The sequence below is a fragment of the Podarcis vaucheri genome (assembly GCF_965113315.1).
Source record: "Podarcis vaucheri genome assembly, chromosome: 10".
Classification (NCBI taxonomy): domain Eukaryota; kingdom Metazoa; phylum Chordata; class Lepidosauria; order Squamata; family Lacertidae; genus Podarcis; species Podarcis vaucheri.
The window spans coordinates 21,486,149-21,511,879 of NC_138748.1; the positions used below are offsets into that span (position 1 = coordinate 21,486,149).

General features: G+C 41.6%; 1 protein-coding gene across 1 annotated transcript in view; it reads left to right on the forward strand.

Moving 5' to 3' along the window:
* The window catches only part of PPP1R3A (protein phosphatase 1 regulatory subunit 3A), a 30,099-nt gene extending 18,768 nt beyond the window's left edge, over positions 1–11,331 (forward strand). The window contains exons 2-4 of the mRNA XM_082239503.1: positions 4,179–4,237; positions 4,349–4,485; positions 6,845–11,331. Coding sequence (XP_082095629.1) covers positions 4,179–4,237; positions 4,349–4,485; positions 6,845–9,685 — 3,037 coding nt within the window. The 3' untranslated portion in view covers positions 9,686–11,331. The remainder of the gene's footprint in view (positions 1–4,178; positions 4,238–4,348; positions 4,486–6,844) is intronic.
* The last annotated feature ends 14,400 nt before the right edge of the window (positions 11,332–25,731 follow it).

Below are 25,731 nucleotides of genomic sequence, written 5' to 3' on the forward strand. Positions count from 1 at the left end.
TTTTAATGAGAATGTACCTAGTTCACACTTTTTGAACCAATACATGAACTGAAACTCACTCTTCTCTGAATTTCATGATGCATCTCTCTAAGAACGCACATGCCAGAGAGTCATGCATAAAAACACATTATACTAGTGAACATAGCATTCTGTTAAGGAAAATAACATGCAAAAGTGTATATTTCAGGCAAAACTCTGCCCAAAAAAGTGTTTAATATGGTAAATTTGCACCAAAATGCTCATGAATTTTCATGAGGGTTTTTTTGTTTTTAATTGCAAATTTCTGCAGAAAGGAAGAAAATGAGAAACGAAGAGACCAGGAACTGACATATCTGCCCCCCTTACTTATACTTGATCTTAAAACGAATGTCCCAAAGGGTATTTCTGTTATAATACTGTGGCCGATGCTGTAACTGCTGCTTTTGCCGTTGTTGTTACACAATTCTATGCACTGCTTTTGCAAATTAACAAAATTGTTAGCCAAAACGACAAATCCCTGTTCAAAGTGACTTGCAGTGTACTTGATCTTATTTATTTGCTCCTGATGGAGTGTAGGAATAGGTCTTGGAAGAGTCTGTTTTTAACAGGGATCATTATAAACCCTTTGTCCATCACTTTTGCAGGGGTTATGTTCTGTGTCTTCACACACCTATGTGAAACTTATAAAGTGGGGAGCACCCTGAAAACACCCTTTAAAAGCCCTCTCTGACACTCTCTCTTCAATCCATACCAAAATACTGCATCCCAAATTATCCACAACTGGAATTAAAGCTCTTGGGCTGGCAGGAGGCTGGAGGATGCCCAGGAAAACTGCTGCTGCTGCTCTATCCCACACACCAGCTGTTAGACGGGGAGGCTGAGCAGCGTAAGCAAAGCCCTGCTGTGCCTCTGTCTCTTCGGGGCTTCCTTCACCCTCACTGATGTCCTCTTCAGGCTCTAGGAAGGGTCTTGTCACAAGGACTCTCCAGCTCTGTTCTGCCATTTCCGGATAGGAATTAAATTATTTTATTATTTCCTGGTGCCATGTGCATGCATAGAATATGTGTATGTGTGTGTGTAAATACCTGTAAGTCCTTATAGTCAGAGCTTTTTTCAACTGGAACTCAGTTCCGGCACCTCTCAGGTGGGCGCCATTGCCATTAAAAAATAACAAGGGAGAAGTTCAGGGTGAGTTCTGGCACCTCTTCTAGAAAAATAGCACTGCTTATAGTGCTATTAAAAGGATGCAGCGAGAGGACCTTTTCCGTGGTAGCTCTATGTCTCTAGAATTCATTGTCAACTCACCACACTTCAGCCCTGTAGAGTGATTCTGAGGACCTCTTTGTTTCAGGTGACCTAGACATGAATTATATCTTTCATTGCTGTAGTGCTCTTTGAACTGGAATAATAAGGGAAAACAACGTTTTCCTATTTGGGATTGAGCAGTGTTTTCCTATGGCTGATTCATTTAGTGCTGGGGTGTTTCGTACAAATCATCTTATATTTTATATTTTTGAATGTTCATCATGAAAGCTGCCTTGAGAGCGTTCTACCCAGAAAGGCAGCCTATAAATATTCTCAAAGTAAAATAAAATAGATTCTTCATTTCTTCCAACTTCCATCTATACTCCACCTCTTTGCCATCCTGCCATTCAAAGCGGCAGACTTGGAGTTCTCAGGAGGTCTCCCACTTAGGCACTGACCAGACTGACACCTGCTTAGCTTTAGCAATGGGGTGCACTGTGATCAGTTGTGTGCCAGTTGACTTGTGAAAAAATTCCCAGCGATGCGATAAATAAACAAGTGATTTTAGGGACACATTTGGCCAGGGGTGGGTAACCTTCTTTGGCCTGAGGGCTGCATGCCACTTGTGCATGGGGCCATAGGCAAAGGTAGTCAGAGCACCAACATGAATTTTCCCACCCTGGCATTGTGTCTACCTACTCATCACCACTTATTGGCTTACTCCACAATAAAACTGTCTTTGTGCTTTCCAGTCAACATAGCACTACATTGGGGGGAAAGAGAAGATCAGTAGGGTTTGGATAAAAAATATGAAACCTTTGATCGTTTGAACTGAAGCCTTTGTTAGTGAGCTACACAGCTAGCTTGTGAGTCAGTTGTACAAAACATTTGCTTTTGTACACCAGCAATGATGTAAGGATAGGTGTCACTGTAACTACTTGGGTTTCTTTCCTTCCTTCCTTCCTTCCTTCCTTCCTTCCTTCCTTCCTTCCTTCCTTCCTTCCTTCCTTCTCTGACCATCACAACAAACATTCTTTGTATTATCAATTTCTAAAAAACGCTTTCATTCATGTAGGGAAAGACACTGACATTTCAAATCAGAATTCTCCTCAAGCTGCGCCAAAGCAGTCTTTCCCAGGCACAAGCTATTGAAGAGCCTGGGTATAAATAACAATAAAAGAGAACAAAACAGATGGCCTACCTCTCCTTGTCCTCAGCCACGGAACGTGCAAATTAATCTGAGAATGGAGAATGCATGAGACAACACAATTATTGACAGCAAAGGAACATAGTGTGTTGTTGGAAGATGTCTTATAATCAGTCAGAATTCAAACAGAATCATGCCCCTGTTGCAGAAAGTGCTGAGCAAGTGGTTTTTGATATAGTTTGTGCTCACAAATGTGGGTCTTAATAGATCTAGCAGTCATTTGCATGTATATCTTCTTTAGGGGCACAGAATGGCATGAGTGACCCCATATGACTCTCTTCAGGATTAAGACACCACTATTTGTCACCAGAGGGACAAGGGTGGTGCTGTGGGTTAAACCACAGAGCCTAGGAATTGCTGATCAGAAGGTCAGCAGTTCAAATCCCCGCGACGGGCTGAGCTCCCGTTGCTCGGTCCCTGCTCCTGCCAACCTAGCAGTTCGAAAGCACACCAGTGCAAGTAGATAGATAGGTACCACTCTGGCGGGAAGGTAAACGGTGTTTCCATGCACTGCTCTGGTTCGCCAGAAGCGGCTTAGTCATGCTGGCCACATGACCCGCAAGCTGTACACCGGCTCCCTCGGCCAATAAAGCGAGATGAGCGCCGCAACCCCAGAGTCGGTCACGACTGGACCTAATGGTCAGGGGTCCCTTTACCTTTACCTTTATTTGTCACCAGGGCTGTCTTAAGCATATGCGGCGTTGGGGTGCAAAGATCCGCCTGGTGCCCCCTCCAGGTTGCCCAGTCCCAGGCACTCAGGAGGGCGGAGCTGGTTGGCCACCTTAGTGTCTCGCTGGCTCAGTTGCTCCTGAACTCATGGCGCAGAGCTGCTCACAGCAGAAGAGCCTGCTGCAGTGCTCCGACCGACAGGCGGACTCTTCCCCGGACTCAACTCTCAGGCTCCGGACTCTTGGCCTGGCACCCTGAGAGACTGGCACCCAGGTGCCCCGCACCCATAGCACCTATGAATAAGACGGCCCTGTTTGCCATATTAGTTTGTTGATCAGGCATTGACCTGGATAGATGAGTCCAATTACTATTGCATTTTAGCAATGTTATTTATACCCTTATTACATTTTAATATTATATGTGGGATTAAAGTTGTATACCCTCCCTATCCTACTTAGGAATACTTAGTATCTTTTTTTGTCTTCAACGAACACAGTTTCTGAGTTCAGCTCTGGAGGTCAGTATATCATTTGTTGCGACTTATATGGAGTCAGACCAATGATCCATCTTGTTCAGTATTGCCTACACTGGCTGGCAGCAGCTGTGCGGTTTCAGGCAGGAAGTCATTCCCAGCCCAGTCTGGAGATTGAACCTAGAAGCTTCTTTCTGCATGCACAGCCATTGATCTATATGGCATACACAGAATGGACCCCAGTGAATTGCAAACAATGTGATTAATGGACAATTGCCTCGTGGATATGGCCCAATAAACAACACAAGGAATGGGATAATCAGTCTTGGGGGGAAAAAATGTTTTGGCCCTCTGCTTTCAGCCCAACTCATTTGGAAAGGACACAAAGATGTTAGGCTACCTCTGGCAACTGGGGTCTTCCTATGGTGGCCTCAGACGATGATACTTCAAGCCACATGGGAATCCTGATATTTAAAGTTATGTTTATGGGGAAATGCTAATGGCTTATTCTGCCTCATTAACTTTGGTGCCATTAGCTTTGCAGATAAAAAGATTTCAAACTTAAATTCTGGGGAGCATCACTGACTTTCTTTTCTCTTTCAACAGTAAAGAAGAAATATTGCCAACGGCTGATGAAGACATATGGAATAATTCCAGGAGTTCAGGTATAAAACTCCATTCAATTAGTTCTTCCTTACCGCACATCTTAATTTTTAAAAGTAACAAAACACCCTGATATATATGTGTGTGTGTGTCTCTCTGTGTTAACTCTTCAGAATCAGACATCCCCAAAATTCTTTATTCGCATGTGGATGATAATGAAATTCAACAACGTAAGGAAAATGTAAGCAGCAAAGATGTGGAACGTAACGAAGATGATAATGAAGATAATGAAAAAGAATTAGAGTTGTTGGTAAGTGTTGTGCATAATTCACTTAACGGTTTGATAATTTGAACCCATTTATTCCTCAAAGAAAGTTAGTTCTTCTCCAGCTTCAACAGTGCTGATAGGTACACAGAGATCTGCCATTGCTATGCCAACATCAGAGCTTTAACATGATTGGTGGTAAAAAAATGCTTTGATTCAGTCTATTCCATTATGTTCTGCTGCCCTTAATTCAATAACTTATCTCTTTTCTTCTTTTTATCACAGGCGATAAGGGACAATTTGAGAGCCCTAGAAGACTATTTCAAAGTCCTGTCTCTCTGGTCTCTGTGATCAGTGTACACATGTATACAATTTTTGTTCAGTAGACTCCCTTTGTTCTACATGTAGGCTGCCTCACACAGACTATGACTGGATGTAGATGGTTGTTTGCCCTGCAGTGGCTGCTTGTAAGCTCACCACAGAGCAACAGCAATGATTGGGGAGTCAGTTATCTTGGCATCCGGCCAATGGGTAAGGTGAATCATGCTGTACCCCACATCCCTGGTATGACAACTTCCTCCTTTCTTCCTGCTAATCAACCTCTTTAAGACCAATATTTGTGCACATCTTGGTCATGAATCTCACCTGCCAGCTATAAAATATACATTCCCAGATCCTCTGATTCATATCAATTCCCTTCTAAACGACAAGCATTTAACCTGTGTGGGTTGTCCAAAATAGGCTGCCTTGCATTGTGTGGGAAGAAATGACAGCAAGTCTGGAGCTCATATCGCTTGTGTGCACACAGCTAAATAAGTATGGAATATAATACTGTTTGTTTGAGAACACAGGAAAGCTGAAACCCACAACAGGACTTGCAGCCCTTTTGGACAGTGAGCAAGAAAATGAATTTTTCACATATAAGCATGAAGACTCCCTTTCTCTAACTTTAGGGTAGTTAAGAGTTGTCACCCAATGCAGGAGCATTCACTGTCTGAAAATCAGCATCTTTGTAAAAAAAAATTTCCAAATTTTTTTTTTAAACAAAAAGACAGAAATAAGAAGCTGGGGTGGGGGAAATCACATGATACTCTTAGCATTCCCTGAGACAATGAATACACTAAAATTTAACAGTTTTTAACAAGAAGGGAAAATCAAAGTGATCATCTGTACAATAAATGAAGAGTGTATATGTATGTCATTCAGATTTTAATTTACCTTATGTGCTGCGTAATGAATTAAACAATGGAGGCCTATAATAAATGGAAATGCAACCAAATCTTTGAAACCCATAGGCAATTGCTCACAAGACAGCTCGGCAGTTGACAAGTAACATGAGCCTTATGTGAGAAGAAGGGAAAATCGTAAGATTTGCATATAATTATTGAGATCATGCAAATGTCAGTTATGAGGAGGGAGAGAGAGGAGGGGGAAAACCCAGGCATCTCACTATTAAATCCTGACAGTTGGCATCACTGAAGAGCTCAGATACATTTGAGCGCCAGTTGGCAGAGGGTCATTAAAACAGAATTTGCAGAAACATTAGTTCCTTCACTTTTCTTTGAGTGACGTTTTACTATTAATAGTTTGCAGAGGCTTTGCAGAAAACATATTAATAAGAGTCACTGTAATGGGGGTATCTGCAGCAAGTGTAAATGTAATAAGGTGGCCCCCAAGAAGCTATCCTCTAATTGATTGGTATGAAACCATCAGCCTGAGTATTCGAAAGCAAGGAGAGAATGCCATGACAAGGAAATGCTGTTGAATTGTATAATGCAATATTTGGAGGAAAGAGAGAGAGAGAGAAGAAACTTACTCGTTCCTGGCCTTTCCTTTACTAACTCCTTTTACACTTTCTGGAACTCTCAAAACATTCCGGTATGCAGCCTGTAAAATGGGTGCTGAGAGGAATGAAGAAAAGGGAACCTTTAGAGTATTTGTCAGTGTGCAAATGTATCTTTATTTTACCGGACAATACCATTCATTCTCTAGCTTTGATATGCGGTGTCAATGCAGTCAGTTTAAAATAAAACATGCCTGGGAGGGAATGTGCTCTGTGAATGAATTAGCTTCTCTTGTAGAGAATATTCTCTTTTGGATTCATTTGTATGAAATGGACTTGCAGCTTACTGAGCTCATGAATAAAGAGGGTGGGGAGATGGGGGCGGGGGTGGAAGCGAGAGAGGGGACTCAGGGCTATATCATTTCTTGCTTTTACACAACCTTCTAACACCCTTTATTTTAAAGAGGACACGCAACATAAAATCTGTAACTGATTTGTTTTCTCCAAATCCGTCTTACTGAATACAAAACTTTTCTGATTAAATCCTTCCTTTTATATATCTAAGTTTATGTGTATGCACACATGCATTCTGATCATTTTTTTCTTATTCTATTCTTTCAGCTAAGTCAGCACTTCACTAGAGCCAAGGATGAAAGGAATTTATACACAACCGATCCAGTTAGATTTCCAAGTGAACCAAAAGAACTGGGGGGCAAGATGGACTCTGGCTTGCTTAGGCAACCTCTGGCGATAAGTTCACCTGAACATGCTTTACAAGACAAAGGTCTGCACAATAACCAAACATCTTCCACAGGAAATGATTTTTGTATGATACCCCCAGAAAAATTGACTGCACTGGACTCGGTAAACAATAGGGCCCAGTCTTCAGAAAGCTTTAGTACCATTGAAACCCTTTCATCACTGGAGCACTGGTCTGGAACGAAAGAAAAAGAGACCGACCGTTTTACAGATGTTATCTCAAGTAAACATGGGGGGTGTCAGGCAGATGTTCAAAAGCATGAATCTGAAGATGCCTCAGGAAGCAAAACAACGGAGAGTTTGTTAATCAGAGAGGATAATGATGATCACCACAGAAAGGGGTGGGAAACAAGGCCCAAAATAGTACCCTTAGAGTATGATGAAGCCATCGAGTTAAAAGAGGAAGTATTGGAAAGAGTGGATGACAAGGTCAAGCCATTTCTTGGGCAACATATGCAAGAAACCTCTTCTCAAACTCTTGAATCAGTTTTAGAAAACATTGACAAAAAGGAATTCAAAATTGAGAGATATGGGAACAAAAAGGTGTATTTAAGAGGAGAATTTAATACCAATACCTTAGCTGAAGCTAATGTCACAGCAAGGTCTTTCACAAGTTCACATACCAAAGATGACATTGTAGAAGAAAAATATAAGTCTGAGTATAATCTTGATAAGGTGAAAGAAATAAAGTTGAGCATTTTAGAGCAATCTTCAGAAGAGGCACAAGCATGCCTTACCAACAGGCATGGAAAAGATTCCGCTGAAATACAAAATCAACAACCATTGTTGTTCACACCCAGTAACAATGAAGGCAGTACAATAGAGAAGTTTTCTCAAAGAGAAATGATGAGTCCTGGTGTGTTAGATGTAGCAAAAGATGAGGAATTACATGAATCCATAGATATATCATGGCTAAATGCTGGAGAAATCTCAGGCAAAAGAAATAAGCCTGAAAGCACAACTTCTGTTGTAGGTGAATTAAGTCAAAATTTAAAGGGAGCAGAGAGTAGTTACCCAGAAGACATTCAGACTACAAGTGGGATTTGCTTGAGCTACCCAAATTTGGTACAGGCAACTGATGCAAGTATATCCACATATTCTGCATCAACAAATGTAGAAGATGTCTTTGATGCTGGAGGAAATTTAGAAGAAGGGAAGCACAGTCAGGGCTATGACCTAGCAAACAGAATGATGTTGCAGGCAGAGCTGTGCCAAAGTGATCCTGGCAGGTTTACTGATGATGATCAGAGCAGCAGGGTCACATGGGGGGATCAAAGTTGGAGAGGCTTAGGAAGTCAATTGGCAGAAAAGGAAAGCGAAGCCAATGAAGGAGTGCAGGTGGAAGAGCTAACAGGTGGCGAAGCTATGTGGGGAATTAAAGACGATACAAGATGTTTGGATGTAACTCCCACAGATGAATTGTTTACCTGCCAAGACCCGGTGAGATATGAAGAGTCTTATGTAGTGGAGCATGATAGTATAAGGGAAGCAGAGGCAGTTACAGCCTCTTATATAATTAAAATGACATCAGAAAGCACTCCAGAAAAAATGTCTGCTGGTGAAAAAGCAGTAATTGTTAAGCTACCTCAAGAGACTGCACTAAGTGACAGGTCCACAGAGGAAAAGGAAACAGTGTTTGATATACATGAAGGGAGAAGTGATGGTTCACATTATCCTCTTTGTCAATGCAATACAGTGGGTGTATTATATGACACCAAATTTGAAGAGGAATCAGTTTCAGATATTTATAATGCACACATACATGAAACGGTGCACGGAGAAATGATGTCAGTACGCAGTGCAAGCGGAAAGCTTGGTGGAGCAGAACATAGCACTGGGAATGATTCACCCCCACATGAAATATTATGGACTTCTGCTGCAGAAGGAAAAGCCATTTCAGAGCAGGATTTATATCCTGAAATATCTCCGAAAGCTTTGCAGGGCCTACCGCAAGGCCTATGCAACAAAGAGGCTGAAGAGGCAAGTGTCTGGAGAATGCTTCCTCACGACAGTGCTAAAGCAGAAAGCAAAATTTCCCCTTCTGAGGTAATTGTTGCTGGCAGCTATTGCGAAAGTTCATCTGTGACATCTTCGGAAGAGTCCAGGGGAGCTCTTCCTGCTGAGGGGGGGCAAGTGTTGCATCCAGACACAGAAGCTTCAGTCGATATTGCAGCTGACTCAGAATGCAGCTTCACCTCAACTGGTGAAACAGCTCCCATGATTCCAAATATTTCTTTGGAGACTGAACTCCAAGAACTTCCTGAGAGTTCAGCAGTGCTGCCTTCTAGTGAGAAAGGAGAAAGTAGCACAGGTCTGTTTCCCCATCAGCCAGAGCTCAAACAGGAGAAGTTATTAGGGCCAACCATTTTAATTAGTGAACCCCTAGAAGAAAGAGAAGAGAGAATCTCAGAGTCTGAAGGTTTGATAACTGAAGAAACAGTGAACACTGATGGGCTTGGCCACCAGTCTGTTTTTGGTCACACAGCAATTTCTGGCCAGCAAAGTGAAGTTTATAGCTTACCATCTGAGTGTCTCGTTTTAAAGCACATTGGTTACAAAATACTTTATTTCCTCTTGTTCGTTGTGTTTTGCGTCACTTTGTACCACTACGATTTAATTGTTTGCTTTGCACTCTACTTCTTTTCATTGTATTGGCTATACTGTGAGGGCAGGGGGGACGAGGAATCCGTAAAAAAAGAGTAGTATCAAGCTGCCAAATGTCTACATGAAGCACTTAACATTTAATATCAGTATATCCCAAAGCACAGCCATGTCCACACAGAACCAACTCAAGATCCCCCCCCCACTTCCCTTGAAACAATGCTTAAAGGAATGTACATGGAGTTTGCTCCCTCATATAAGTAATTATTCTGCATAGGACCATTAAGTTTGGATCATTAAATACCTATATGAATATGAGTTCTGAAGCACATCAAGTTGAAATTAAATACAGCTGTTGCTCCTTTTCTGGTTAGGAAGATGTGAAGCTTGAGTCTCTTCAGAGTCTCTTACAATTTTATCGCGCTCATTTGTTTTGTAGTAAAGCTTTATTTTCTTTCTGAAAGGCTTTTAAAAAAATGGTTTTATATAGCAAGTAAGTAAAGAGGGAATGGCATTATTACTAACACAGTAATAGGGCATGTCCACTTAGGAGTTTCCTGTATTTTATACTTATGCACTAAAATTGAAGGATGAGAAGTAGGCCCCACAAAATAAGGTATTGTGTGGCCAGGGAATTTTGCACACCATTCCTCAGTGTGGACTATATCATGTCCATTCATCCCACGATTTTCCTGTTTTGCTGGGTGAACAGATGGGAAAACCAAAGCTGCAGTATTATTTGCAGGGATCTGATGCACCGAGTTGGAGCCCTTCTCTTCCTCCTCTTTCAAACTATGCAATGTGGACATGCCCTTAATATATTAATACTGACCATAGGCACGATCCACTGGGATGTCACTCTGCATGCACTGCTGAAATTGATAGGAGTTGTGCAAGAGTGCAAGGAATGTGCCCCATACGCATTTAATGATGTACAACTAGAATTAGCAAGCATATTTTGGGAGAAAAACTCAACTTTATGGGTTAGGTAGAGCCATCATCAGACATTGCCAATCAGAATTAAGGAAACATATGAGGAGGGTCATGCGGTCAAGTATGCCAGCTCTGCCCTTTGTCACCATTCCCATCTCCCTCCAAATTGAGGAGGTCAGTCTTCTGAAGCAGAGCCTTCTGCCCTCATGAAGGTTCACGTGTGCTTTAGAACCCTGATTTTCTAGCGTTCTAAAGAACAGAGAAAGATTCCATGAGTACAAGAGATCCCCCACTTCAGAAGATTGTTCTGTACACACCGGAGGGTGACAGAAATAGTGACAAGTGGGGGGCAGAGATACCCCCAGCTCCGATGTTAACTTAATATTTATTGATAATGCCTGAAGGAGGCATAGGTGGCTGCTGTTGTTTTCCCCCCAATGTGATGATATTAATTAATAAATGTCTGCACAGTTACAACTCTAGACTCCAGTGCAATTGTGATGTAACTTTGTATGTGTAAAAAAAAAAGTGCTATGCAGAAAACAGGCTCTTGTTCACACCACAGAGCTGATATGGACTGATGTAGACTGAAGGATACAAATTAAAGCCTGGTTGTCTTTAGATATTGTTTATATATATATATATATACATACCTTTTGTAAATGAAGACTGTGTAACGCAAGGGAAGAATTTCACTTAATTTTAGCATTATTCCAGTTGGACTTTCTGAATGATGTTGTTTAAACCATGTTGCTTTAGAAAGGCAATCCCAACAAGTGTTGAATAATAGTAATAATAAACAAATTTTGAATGGTTGGCTTGTGTGTGGATGACTTTGGAACCCCGCAAGATAATAATGAGACCTAAGCCTTCTTGCTGCAAGGTTGATGCTCTAAAAGTTTGGATCAGTTGACAAGCCTTGGCTTTGTGAAAATTATGGAAAAGCTAATAAAGAAAGAATCCATGAACATCAGTTGCTTTGGTCATATTGGGCCAATCTTGAAAGAAAATTCTTTCTTTCTTTTTGTGGGAAGACAGGTAGATTTACCTTCTCTTGCCACAATGATTTGCATCAGTTGACAGACTTCAGACTCCATAACTGGTAACTTTGAAACCCTTTTAAAGTAATATCCAGCATTTCCCCATATCCCTATCTTCATATGTGTGCAGCTGTGCACTGCACAAGAATCCTATGGCTCCACTCCCCACACCCTGAGCAATATGCTTACATATCCGTGCCTTGACATTTGTATACTTGTTTTCTTATATGATCAAACTGTTTCACACAGATTTTCTCGGTAGAGCACATTGTCCCCATTTAACAGATGAGGGAGGGAATGCTAAGGCTGATTGTACCTTGCCACCTTGTGCATTTAGAGTAATCTGAGGTTTGAGTAAGAGACTTGTTGACTGGGAGTTTATGTGATTAACCACTGCATTACCTTTTCTCAGTTTATCCTTTATATTAAAATGGAAAATGAAAAGTTGTGGATCCAAAATGGTGGTCAAAAGGTTGACAGCTTGGTTACTTAGCTTCTTATCTAATTGTTTGACTTTTAAAATATGTAAAATGCACTGGGACCTGCAGATAAATATATATCTATATATTTCCATGGCTGCTGAAGTGAATCAAATACATATCTGAATAATCTGTTCTTGAATAATCAGACAAATGGGTAGTGGGGAGAGGAGCGATAAGATGAATTAACTAAATATCTAAATTTCAGATAAACTATCTGCCACAGAAAGTAATAGAATAAAATAAAATGCATATTCTACATATTTATGCAAGAGGCAGAATTGTACTTCTCTTTTTACTGACAATCACAAAACTTTCAGGTTGTTGTGTTCTATTTATTTCTTCTAAAATATTTTTTCATTGCCTTCTTTTACCTCATCAGCTATTGTGCAGAACAATTTTATTAACATGTTAAATATTTAGGCATACGGTTTTCATTTCAAACCATCATTGCCCACCTTTGAAGCTAAAGGGGTAGCTTTTAATATATATATATATACAAATATACAAATAATATATAAATATATAAATACATATATTTATCTCTATGAAATTCCAAGAATTGCAGGCCTCAACCAATCATCTTTATATATATTTTTAAGCATGTGCAGTTTTCAACATTTGCAAACTATTTGGTATGTATGGAAGAGCTGGATATGGAACTTTAAAACACATAAATAACGTCAAACCCCAAGAGTCACATCTGAAGAGATGCTGATGGAGAGGGGAACACATCCTGTTTTCTACAGAGAACAGGAAGGAGTTGCATGGAACAACCAGCATGTGAATATGTGCTGCAAGCCAAATTTAGGGAAGGCCACCGCTTTCTCCTTTTCATGTGATAGATAGCTCATAACTACGATGCCATTTCTGGGCTGCAGCTCTGACCTTTTGCTTTAAATCACATGTCGAAATGCACCGTAACCCCCCCAGAATAGCATGGCACTGTTCCACTAATTTGATAATGTGCAAGGTGTCATGGAAAAGCAGTGTTTAGACAAAATGGTTCGTTAATTTAGAATTGTCAAACATCATAAGGTGCAGAGTGCAAGAAATTCAACACTAGCAAATCCTACCATGACATTTTAGATTAGATGATGTGGTCGGACAACCACCTGCAGCTGTACGTCAAGTCTTAGTGCAGGCATATGGCTTGCAAAGCAAATAGATGCCCATGATTTTCTATGGTGAAATATATAGCCAGGAATGGAGGATTCTGTCAGTTTTGGTTTCTCTCACTTTTCCCATCTTAAATTGAGTTCACTATATTTCCTCATCAATTTGCAATTTTTAAAAAGTCTGTATGAAAATTCAGTGGCATTTGAGTGCACATTTCTCCCAATATACCATTCTTTTCTATGCAGCTTTGCCTAATATGCCAATTTTTTTGCAAGTATTTCCCCCTAATATAATGCATTTTTATTAGACGGACACGAGTGGCACTGTGGGTTAAACCACAGAGCCTAGGACTTGCCGATCAGAAGGTTGGCGGTTCGAATCCCCGTGACGGGGTGAGCTCCTGTTGCTTGGTCCCTGCTCCTGCCCACCTAGCAGTTCGAAAGCACATCAAAGTGCAAGTAGATAAATAGGTACCACTCTGGCGGGAAGGTAAACGGCGTTTCCACGCGCTGCTCTGGTTCGCCAGAAGCGGCTTAGTCATGCTGGCCACATGACCTGGAAGCTGTCTGCGGACAAATGCCGGCTCCTCGGCCTATAGAGCGAGATGAGCGCCGAAACCCCAGAGTCGGTCACGACTGGACCTAATGGTCAGGGGTCCCTTTACCTTTATAATGCATTTTTAATGCAATCTTCACAGATATATACACTTTTATCCACGCTTCCCTGATATATACTTTTTTGAAACTTCGGGTTCATGTTCATCAACTGCCTTCAGCTATTCACCACAGAAAAGACTCGATACAAGGCCATCTTCAAACTTGGCAGTCGTAACAATATTCTTATACATGACAATTTGGCACCATTTGGATTGGTACCCAAAGAAGCAAGAAACAATAGCACAACAGGAGCTAAGCTTTGAGGTTCTCTTCTTCGGGACAGGATGCAATGGTGTTTAGAGGCAGGGAACCACGTTAAAATGACATATTCTAATGGCAAGATGTGCTCTCTGTCTAGAACAAATGTTTCACTCTTTCCTGTGTCACCTCTTGTTGCCTCCCATAGGAACACAGCTGCCTTACACTGAGACAGACCATTGGTCCATCGAGCTCAGTATTGGCTATATTGGCAGTGGCTCTCCAGGGTTTCAGGAATGGGTCTCTCTTAGTCCTACCTGGAGATGCTGGGGATTGAAATGGGGACCTTCTTCATGCAAAGTAGATGCTCTAACATCTACTGGTGCTTATAATATTGCTTACAATATGGAGAACAAGAACATGTGCATGCAGTTAAAGGAGACATCACAGAGAATTCATGCAATGTCTGTCTTCTTGTCAGGGGCTGGACTGAGGACGAATGGTGGGGACCACCCCCCGTCTTCTCCTGAACCTTCCTGAGAACAGGAGAACAGTATAGATTTAGACCAGCGGTTTGCAGAAGGCCATAGTTCAGAGGCTGCAGAGGGCAGAAGCTGGGAAATATTGGAAAAGGGTCAGCAGGAAGAAGCAGCAGCACCAGGGGAGAGACAGCTGACAGACTCAGTGTCCTTGGAAAGCATTCCTGACCCCCCCTTCTCCCCAGGACCAGATGGGCATTGAGGGTAGTAGAACAGAGAGCTCAGCAGCAGAAGGCTCAGATTAGCTGACACAGGACTGATGTAGATTAAGGGAGATGAATGGGGGGTGGGACTTTACTTGGAGCAACACCATCATTGCATAGAGACTACATCCCTTTGTCTTTCTCGCTGACTACTGAATAAATTACGTAGTAAGGACTCTTCGTGTTATCTGATTTTTTGGGGAGGGCTGTCACTGGTGGAGGGATAGTGTTCCCTGATCCTTGACACCTTTGTATAACCGCCTTGATTAAGATGCTAGTGTGCCACATCCTACCTGAATCACTGCAAGTTTGTTTCACAGCTCCCTCTGATAATGTAACACTCTGCGGGCCACATTCAATGTTATGCAAATGTAAGCCATCTCCCATAATGGAGATCTGCCAACCCTTCTCCTACCGCAATTCATTGTCCCATTTGAAAAGCCTCTCCTGAGCATTGGGGATTGGGCATGGTGATGGCAGTAGGAAAGTTGGAATTCGGGGGCCGGGCTGCCTTCTTGCTTGCTCACCCAACACCTGTGCCGACTTTGATTCCAGGCAGCTCTGGAATGTCAACAGAGCCAAAGCCAGCAGTCTAGCATGTTTTGATCTTTGTTTTATACATTGCACATCAATACATCCACTCTCATTTCTTTTCGCATCATTATTGTTGGCAACTTTGAACTGCAAGAGACAAGAAGAGAATTAATTCTGAGATCTTAATTAGAAGAGAAAATTCCTCATGCCAAATGTTAAAACTAACAGTTGAATAAATCCTGCAATAATTTGTTCCAGGCTTGTAGACAGAATGCAATTTTTATTTTAATGTCTCCAGCTATTTCAGTTTTCATAAATTAATGTATCATCAATAACAATCTGCAATACACAAGTTTGCCTACAGCATTAGATCATTTAAAAATGATCTAGCAAAGAGATGTGGTATTCCCAGATGCTCAATGCAAAGTTATTAACTTTTGCTTTATTTCTTTCACACACTCAGTCACATTTATTCGCTCCAATCCATTTTAGTCAGCCAAAGCAAAGGGGTGAGCCAGATATGAAGAGATAACAGAACTATCCATCATTCACTTATTTATTTCATCATCAAAATCAATATATAGTCATTCAGAAGGACCAACTCTAACCTTCATCTTATTGTTCTTGATTTGCTTCTTTTTCAAAAGTTTCACTCTTCGATATAATCCCTGAAGCTCAAATACTGTACTTGCGGTGTATTTTTACACAGAGTGGATTGATCCAGGACCTCTCTTACCCCTGGGTTTTCTGGTGCCAATACAATGTCAAGTGTAATGAGTTGCTGTTGCTGGTGATGGTGATGGAAGGGGTGGAAAAACCGTGGCCCTTCAGACATTTTTGGACTCCAACTCCCATCAGCCCCAGCCAGAGTGGCCAGTGGTCAGGTATGATGGGAGTTGGAGGCTAATGCCATCTGGATTTTCCATCCACGTTCTTATCTAATCCCATGTCCTCAGACAGGAAATACTATATCTATAGCATCCCAGGCAGACAAAAATATCGAAGACTATTTATCAATTTATCCAGTGTTGCGTTGCTTTTAAGAAGTATCTCCTAATCTTTAACGATATATTTCCCTCTAATTTAAAACCAATGGATTTCATTCTGTTAGCTGAAGGCAGTTCTTTTTCTTCTTTCTGACATCCTATAGGGAAATATTTTAATGTGTCCCTTCTAATTTTTCTGTATGTCAAGCAAAACTGTTTCCCCCATATGACTGAATATCCTTGTTGCTTTCTTCAAAATCCTTCCTAACGTGTCAACATATTTTCTAAACTTACATTGCTTAGGGCTGATCACAGAACCCCAGGTTTTACTGTTGCTGAACAGAGCATCAGTATAGTCTCTGCATCTTCACAGTCTCACCTCCATTGTGGAGGACCGACAGTTTGCACAGGTTTGCACAGGTTTGTAGGTGACCTGGGTGGAGGGGCATGTGAGTGAGTCCCATACCATAGCATCCTCAGCCATTGTGTGCAAAATAAGTCATGCTCTGCCCCAACTCTGCTAAGTTTAATTTTGCATAATTAAAATGCAAAAAGTAAATACAGATGTACAGGTTAAATAGCAATATACATTGAAACAGTAGGCAAAGCACTTTTCATCAAATATCATTAACCAAGTCATAAGGAAAGCTCTGACTTAATGAGTTGTAAAAGTTTCCATATGAACGCAATAATAATTTACAGTTCCTCTTGTTGCACAGTCCGTTTATCCCTAATGCACCTTTTCAAAAACTGCTATTCCTGTATAGTGATTTTTGAATGATTTTGACACAAGTTTGTCTATTCAGAAAATAGTGCCTTTGCTCTGAATTGACTTCATTTGACTCAGGGACCTCATCACACGGCCAAAACTGATTGGCTGCATAGCATCACAGTACTGTCCTATTTAATATAAGATCCTTGCTTGACCCGAATAACTCATGTATGATTCAGGAAGCATCGCCCTCACTTTAAATTAACTTCATTTGACTCAGTGATGTCATCACAGGGCCAAATAGCATTGGTTATGTAGCCTCAAGAAGTCATTCCAGGCACTACCTAATTCTTGATTGGCTTGGGTCACCTGTTTGGCTAATCCATGTAGACCAGTGATGGCCAAACTTGGCCCTCCAGCTGTTTTGGGACTACAACTCCTATCATCCCTAGCTAACAGGACCAGTGGTCAGGGATGATGGGAATTGTAGTCCCAAAACAGTTGGAGGGCCAAGTCTGGCCATCACTGATGTAGACAAAAACAAAGTAGAAGCAGTAATTTGAACAAACAGCACCCAAACTGAAGCAGATGGAGGATATACTAGCAGTGAACAGAACTCAGCTGAATGTCCCTTTGTTTACTTTTTGCACCAAAAATAGCAGTTTAGGAAAACCATTAATCCCATGTTTTCTGGAACCTATTTACAGTCATTGTTTCTCTCCTGACTAAGGCTTCACCGTTATTTTTGCTTTCTGTTTCGTAAAATGTCTTCCAGTCTGGTATCCTCTACTGGACATGATGGTGTCATGATGCTACATAGAGAACCAGAACAGGTTATATGTTGATGTCACCAATGACAAAGGAGGCCTGTTTCAACTTAGAACAATACAGTATTTCCCAAACTGGTCTCATGGATTATCCTAATCAGTTGTGGATCAATCTGAGGTTAGGTACATATTTGTTGTTGTTTAGTCATTTAGTCATGTCCGACTCTTCGTGATCCCATGGACCAGAGCACGCCAGGCACTCCTGTCTTCCACTGCCTCCCGCAATTTGGTCAAACTCATGCTGGTAGCTTCGAGAACACTATCCAACCATCTTGTCCTCTGTCGTCCCCTTCTCCTTGTGCCCTCCATCTCTCCCTACATCAGGGTCTTTTCCAGGGAGTCTTCTCTTCTCATGAGGTGGCCAAAGTATTGGAGCCTCAGCTTCAGGATCTGTCCTTCCAGTGAGCACTCAGGGCTGATTTCCTTCAGAATGGATAGGTTTGATCTTCTTGCAGTCCATGGGACTCTCAAGAGTCTCCTTCAGCACCATAATTCAAAAACATCAATTCTTCGGCGATCAGCCTTCTTTATGGTCCAGCTCTCACTTCCATACATCTCTACTGGGAAAACCATAGCTTAAACTGTACGGATATTACTGGCTTAAAAAAACAGCAAGCTTGTTTTTTCTCTGGGTATTTCAAATTGAATTGGTATTCTGCTGTACACAACAGCACACTTCAATGTGTATCAAAGTCTCCTGCTATATGTCCACACCAGTGAGCGGAAATGGGATGTGGGGTGTGCATTACCCTGCATTACCTGGCTGGTTTCCCCACTCCATCTCTGTACCCAGAAATCTGCTTTGTTTCAGTTGTACACACCTAGAATTCACTTGTGCATTGAGTAAGCCTACAGTTCTCCTTTTTTAATTGGGTTTTATAAACAAGAGTAATGTTATACAAACAAGCATACCAAGTTTTCTGATGTCATTTGTATATCACAAAAATAGCATAATAAATATCTACAACATATGTTTCACTATTAGTTCTCAAGTCAGAATGAAACTGGCTTGGGGGAAATGGGATCAAAATGCAGTATTTCAGAGGAAACTTTGAGATGCATGAGGTCACGGGTAATGTCATGTGTCAAAAGATTAAAAAAACAGAGGTGGGAATGCACAGGAGCCTGAGTAAATGGCAAATGTGTACACAGTCTAAGAATCAAATACTTTGTCAGACCCTGAAAATGCTGTTGAAGAATGAAGGACTTTTGATGTGAAGGGATCGCCCATTTCGTCTTAAAGGAATAAACAAGAGTGAATATTCTCTCAGCTAAGTGGTTTGTAGGGGCAATGTTTCTGTTCCCATCGAAAGCGCTACTTTCAAAATGGGATCTCATTCGGGGCTATCTGCCAAGCAATATTGTTCTGAAAGGAAGGAGCTGCCAAGGCTCTGGGCATCTGTAGCTTCCACGGGATTAGAGGTGCTGCCAAGGTCCTCCCAAGACAGGCTCTCACTGGGGAAAATATGCAAAAAATATCATGCAATTTAATAAACTAAATAATACAAGGTCAGCCTAAAAATCTAAGCATGGTATATGCACATCTATATCTATATGAGATCAATGTTATTTATTTAATTCCCCCATGTGTATTCATTAAATTATGTGTTCTTTTTGCATACTTTTTCCTGTTAGCCTTTTTGTTCATTTTGGGTTTATGTCGGCAGCTAGATCTTTTTGTTTGTTTGTTTGTTTGTTTGTTCGTTCGTTCATTTGCCTCAGGCAAGGATGCCATTAAAGAAAATCTTGCAAGTTGACTGGCAATGTCCACTGGTGGCATCTGCAAACCTCTGGAGCCGGGTGCTATGTGAGAATTCTGTGCTCACCTTGGGAGCTGCAGCAGCAGCCCATCAAAGCAGTACTTGAATTCAGAGGCCTTGGAAGTCATGTCTGAAGACGCTCAAAGAATATGGCCCTACCAAATAGCGCCTCAAGCGTCTGTTACATCAGCTGAGCTTTCCCTGCCCTGGCCTGCTCATCCATATCACTTTAAACAATGACGCAGGCTAGCCAGTTTGTTTATGCCACTGAGTTTGGAGCATAATTTATTTTTAGATTATGAAATGTGCACAGAACTGTTTTCGACGGCTGATCCTGATTTCCTGCCTGTCTCTCTTTAAAAAAAAGAAAAAGCAGAACAATGAAGATATGGCTTGCCAAGAGCACTCATTAGGCCAGATTCTCACCACCACTAAAACACACACATTGTAAGTTCCATTCTGAAACACTCTCCAATTCTGACACTAAAATAACATTCACAATAGCATTATGCTATTTATGTCTGAAATGCCCCTAAACCAGAGGAAGTGAAGAGGGAGCAAGGCAATGCGATTAAGCCCCTGCCATCGATCTAGATGTGAGGAGGGATGGAGGAGAGGCTTCTTGGTCAGACAGACGGACAGCTCAGTTACACGTGTCAGAAAAGCGGACGTCTTCTTTTAAGCTAAGGCTTGGCTTTTTTCAGGGGAGAAAAACCTTCGCGAAGAAATTAATTCTTGGTTTCGAAGCAATGCATCCTGAATGTAATTGAATGCCGGAGAGAACAAACACACTGTAAACAAACAAACATGAAAGATGCTTTTAGAATTGCAGCATTTACTGTAGGGGAAGAGTTTGTATTTACTGTGCAAACTGAGAGCCCCTGTAAGTTCAAGGAAGAATGCCGTATGGTGGCTGGTGCATTATGTGTTCTGGAAATTCTAATTTTATGTAAATTTTTGAGGGAAATGTATGCATGTACCGGGGCTGGTCTTTGTTCTTGCACTGTTTTAGCATGACTAAGTAGGAGAGGGTGCCACAAAACACTGTTTTCAAAAACAGCAGATGGGGGTGATTTTTTCCCTAAGGAACCCTAATTTCCCTTGGAAAAACTACTTGTATTTGTTATCTTGTCTCAATAGGGATTTTTTTTTTTGTAAAATCGCCCCCTCCCTGCTCCAGCTTCCTTATATTGAGCCCTTAGCCATTTTTACATTACAAAATGTAAACTAAATTTCCTGCATTTAGAGATTATATTGTATGCTGCGTTTCAAGCTGATTATTGGGTTAAAAGAAAAGAAAAATGAAAACAACAACAACTTTGAAGTCGGCAGTTTTGAGCAGTGCCTCCCCGCAATAGTCATTTTATGCAGATTTAGAAAATAAATGCAGTTTCAATGGGTTCTGCTTTGTTCAGCCACTGTTCGGGCATGTCAGCTTAGTAGCGGATGCCACACAGCAGGGACTATAAAATACCAACTGAGGGAGAAAAGCAGATGAGGTTTAGAGTCATTTTACTCTCTGTCAAGCCCAGAGTTTCTATGCAAAAGGACACAGATTTAATGCGGTTGTAATCAGGGCACTTGAAACCTTTAAAAGGCTTGGTGTTTGTGTTGTCAGATTATTTGCTGCAGTTGCATAACCAAGCAAGCAAAAAATGGCTTATATTTACTGTGTTCTTTTCTATAGCATCAGCCTCAAGAAGATTTATGGCTAACAGAACTTTGATGTGGGATGTTGAATCTTTATCCTTGCAATCCTCACTTTGTGTACCGTCATTCCCGATATAAAATGCAAAGATGGCTCAGAGTCTTGTTGTCAGTCAGATGGAATCTATAAATATTAAACAGGAACCATGTTGTTGGGGCAGAGAGAGAATGGGATTGCTGGATTGCTTTCCCATAAATACATACTTTTCAGCCCTATATGTGTGTAGTTGTGTACATATATACATAAACACACACGCGCGTGCACACACACACACACACACCATGATGGGGGTTGTGGTACAAATGTATTTTGAGGGCACAATGTTGGCTACCAACAGCCTATCCACTAGGAAGCAAAATGGCTCCACGTAAAAGTTACGTGGTGGTTTCTACATCCTCAGCGGACTATCGCATTAGCCGATGTAGGTAAGCTTGTAAGAAATATAAAAGAACCTCTCTGCAAAAAAAAAAAAAAAGGTTTAGTGAGGATAGAGCTTGCATACTTTTCATTGCTGAATTGTTCCTATTATTATTATTACGCCCAGAGAGGTTTGTCTCAGTCCAGGGGCTATGGGTGCCCCCCTGGCGTGTTCTGTTCTTCTCTGGTGGGGACTTTATCTTCTTTCCATCTCTGGGCCAATAACATCCATGCAGCCATGGTCGCATACATAAATAGCCTTGGGATTTCGGCACCTAGAATTCCGAAAAGAAAGGCTTCGGGTTTTTATTTATAGAAAAAGTTCTTTTAAACATTCCACACCCCCAACTCATTAGATATCATTTCCCAAAATTTTTTTAGTACCTTACATTTCCATCTTTCTCGCCCAGATCTGGCCACAGTGATCCATGTGATGGTCACCTCCAGGCTTGATTATTGTAACTCGCTCTACACGGGGCTGCCCTTGAAGCTGACCCAGAAACTCCACCAGGTGCAGAATGCTGCGGCGAGGCTCCTCACGGGGTCCTTGCCGTGCGATCACATTCACCCAGTGCTACACCAGCTGCACTGGCTCCCAGTGGAGTACAGGGTCAGCTTTAAGGTGCTGGTTTTGACCTTTAAAGACCTATGTGGCTTAGGACCATCATACCTACAGGACCGCCTCTCCTGGTATGCCCCGCGGAGGACCTTAAGATCCACAAATAACAACACTTTGGAGGTCCCAAGCCACAAGGTGGTTAGTTTGGTCTCAACTAGGGCCAGGGCCTTTTCAGTTTTGGCCCCGACTTGGTGGAACGCTCTGTCACAAGAGACTAGGGCCCTGCGGGACTTGACATCTTTCCGCAGGGCCTGCAAGACAGAGCTGTTCCGCCTGGCCTTTGATTTGGACTCAGTCCGACCCTTATGTGTGGATTTTGGGGGTTTGTAGAGATGAATAAAGACAGACAACGAGATGTTTTCTTTCTGAGAGCTTGCGTGTGTGCCAGATGAAAGTGAGAGAGAGAGAGATTCTTTTTTCTCTAGCCTCACAGCATCTCCTTTTATTCAAAGTTACAAAAAGCATGGCCACGAATGTGCCAGTGGCTGATTGGCTCAATACAAGACAAAGAAACTGAAATCCTATTGGCTCATTTGTATGTAAGGCGGGCTTACATAGCTCCATAGATCTTTGGCACATGAAAGACAGAATGTTAGAGCTGTATTTAGACAGGCATATAAGCTCTTAATCCACCTATGACTTAAGATTGATAATGTTATGACTAAGGTGTTTACTAATGTTTAGATTGTTATATAAACTCACACAATTAATTATACATTGAGGATTAACACATCATTGTGATTTACACATCATTGTGAACTAAAGGTGAACTAAAGAAGACAAGTGTGGTATGTAAGGAATGCTATACAGAAAGATCTGTGCCAGGCACAGACCTTTAGCCTTGTGCGTGAAAGAGAGGGAGAGAAGCGTGATTGATTATAAACAGGCCTTATAGTCTGTTTTAGAAGCAAAGAGAAGATAGAAATAATTCCCAGAATGCAGGAGGAAAAGAACCAATGTTTTACTATACTAGGCACATAGAAATAACATGTCTACATCTCCTCCTTTTTTTTCTTCTTTGCGAGGTAAGGCAACTAGGTGAATAAAGCAACAATACTTCCGGATCAGTGGTTTGCCATCAAATGCCGGAAATAATACTGCTAGGCTTGATGGGGCAAAAGTACTTCAAGATTAGTGGTGTGCCAACGAATCTCAAAATAATCCTACCCACATCTCCCCTTTTATTTTTGTTTTTTCTTACTGGTGGCGTTGCCATTTCGCATAATAGGCTGCAAGGAGCGCGCTAGGTGGTGGTGGAGGAGAGAGAAGGTGAGAAAAAAGATTTGTAAGGCTAGGAATGCATTGGAGAAAGCAACAAAACAAAATTAATATACATACAATAATAATTACATAAAAAAAGGCATTGCGTAGCCAATCGAGATTAGGGAGCCACGCCGTAGACCACAAGGAAAAGGAATCCCAGAGTCCGGAAAATCCGATATCCTTTTTAATGTGGTGAGTGAGATTTTGCAAATGAGAAATTTGCCTTTGAACGGCCTTAGAATTATCAGTGATGTTAAAACAGCACATTTCCTTGAATTGTTCGCAACCATAATGATGTACCATGAGTAGGTAGTCCAAAGTAGATTTCGACCTTAATAAACCATTGCGAAGTTCAGCTTGCTCTGTGTTGAGAAGATGAAGCGCCTTAGACGTAATATTCAGGGATTTTGCTGCAGAGCAAGCTAAAGAATTAATATTTGCGCTATTACGTACAGCCAAACCTGGAACACCTAAGAGAGAGACAGCTAAAGAGATGTATTCAGACCTGCTAGGGAGAGAGACAAGATCATCACAGTCCTCAGACAGTTCAACACTGCGCTGATATCTAGAGTAAGAGAAATGATGTTTCTCAGGCAATATGATAGACAGACGGCTTAAACAACAAGGTGTGCCGTGACTAATGTTTGCCGGAATGTAATTGAATGTGTAACCTGGGCAGGACCAAAACCAGCCTGCTGGCAGTTCTGTGTACTTATATATATAAGAAATGTTTACATAATCAGAGCAATTGAAGTTATTTTTGCCCATTTTTATGCAATTTGTCTTTTTACAATTTACCATACGGGCGCAGCTGACGTTGTAAAAAGCCACATATGGTGTTGTCAAGTCAATTGCTAACGGTGGGCGTTGGCGCACTTGAGTGCCCCAATTATGGTACGCAGTATATCCAAGAGTGCGAAGTGAATCATTTTGAGGTAGGGATGTGTAAAACCAAGTATCATTTTGTATGTCATGAGGATCATGGCAAACTGGAATGAGACAAGAGCCAAGGATATCACCAATGGCTACTTGCTGAGTAAGGCAAAATGCTGAGACATTGAGCGTCCTTGCAAACGATTCCCATACATTTAACGATGTGGAATCACCAGTAGGAAGAGCTGAAGTAGAGAGAGGCAAAATTAAAATACTGAAAATGAGAATTATCATGGAATTCATATTAAGACAAGCAATGAGGGATAGAAGCTGGTTAGTAGGGCTTGCTTCCAGCTGCTGTTCTCTCCTATACTGTTCAGCTTGCAGAGAGAGCGATTTTATTTGGCCCCACGTCACTGGGGGATTGCGATGTCCCCGCTTACGAATCCTGGGGGGGCTGGACGTCACATCGCTGGTGATCTGGAGTTGGTGGTTGAATTGAGGCAATGGATCCGGAAGAACCTGTCGCCACGCCATGGTGCAGCCGGATACAACGTGCAGGAACCCACCGAGCACCCTGTGGAGTAGAAACTGCAGCGTAACCCTTACCCCATGTAATCAATTTCACTGGTTCACTCCACTCATTAGAGGGTAGAATTTTATAGCGCACCAGTGGAGCTGGAAGAATTTCCTTTTGCTGGAAATGCTTTTGAAGACGTGTGTAAGATTGGTGATCCTGTATGGAGATATTCAAATGATTAAGAGTGAAAAGCACACTTGACAACCAACTTTCCTTTTCTGAAAGTGAGTTTGGAATGCCTGCTTTCTTTTCCTGCCTGATCAGTGCAGTTTTCAGGGTACGATGAGAGCGTTCAACTATAGCTTGACCTTGAGAATTATAAGGGATGCCAAACAGATGATGAATATCCCAAGTTTCACAAAATTTAGCAAAGCCTTTTGCACAATACGCTGGGGCATTGTCAGTTTTTATAGAATGAGGCTTGCCCATAACTGACATTGCACGAACAAGATGATTGCAAACATGTTTTACTTGCTCTCCTCTTTGAGGCGTAACCCAAAGGAAGCCTGAGAATGTGTCAATACAGACATGCAAAAACTTCCAGGGTGAGAAAGGGGCAAAATGGGTTACATCCATTTGCCACAATTGATTTGCTTCCAGTCCACGGGGATTAACCCCAGGGCTGGGATGGCCAATCTGATTGCTGCACTGGGGACACTGCTGAATTATAGCTCTTGCCGCTTCCAATGAAATTTGAAATTG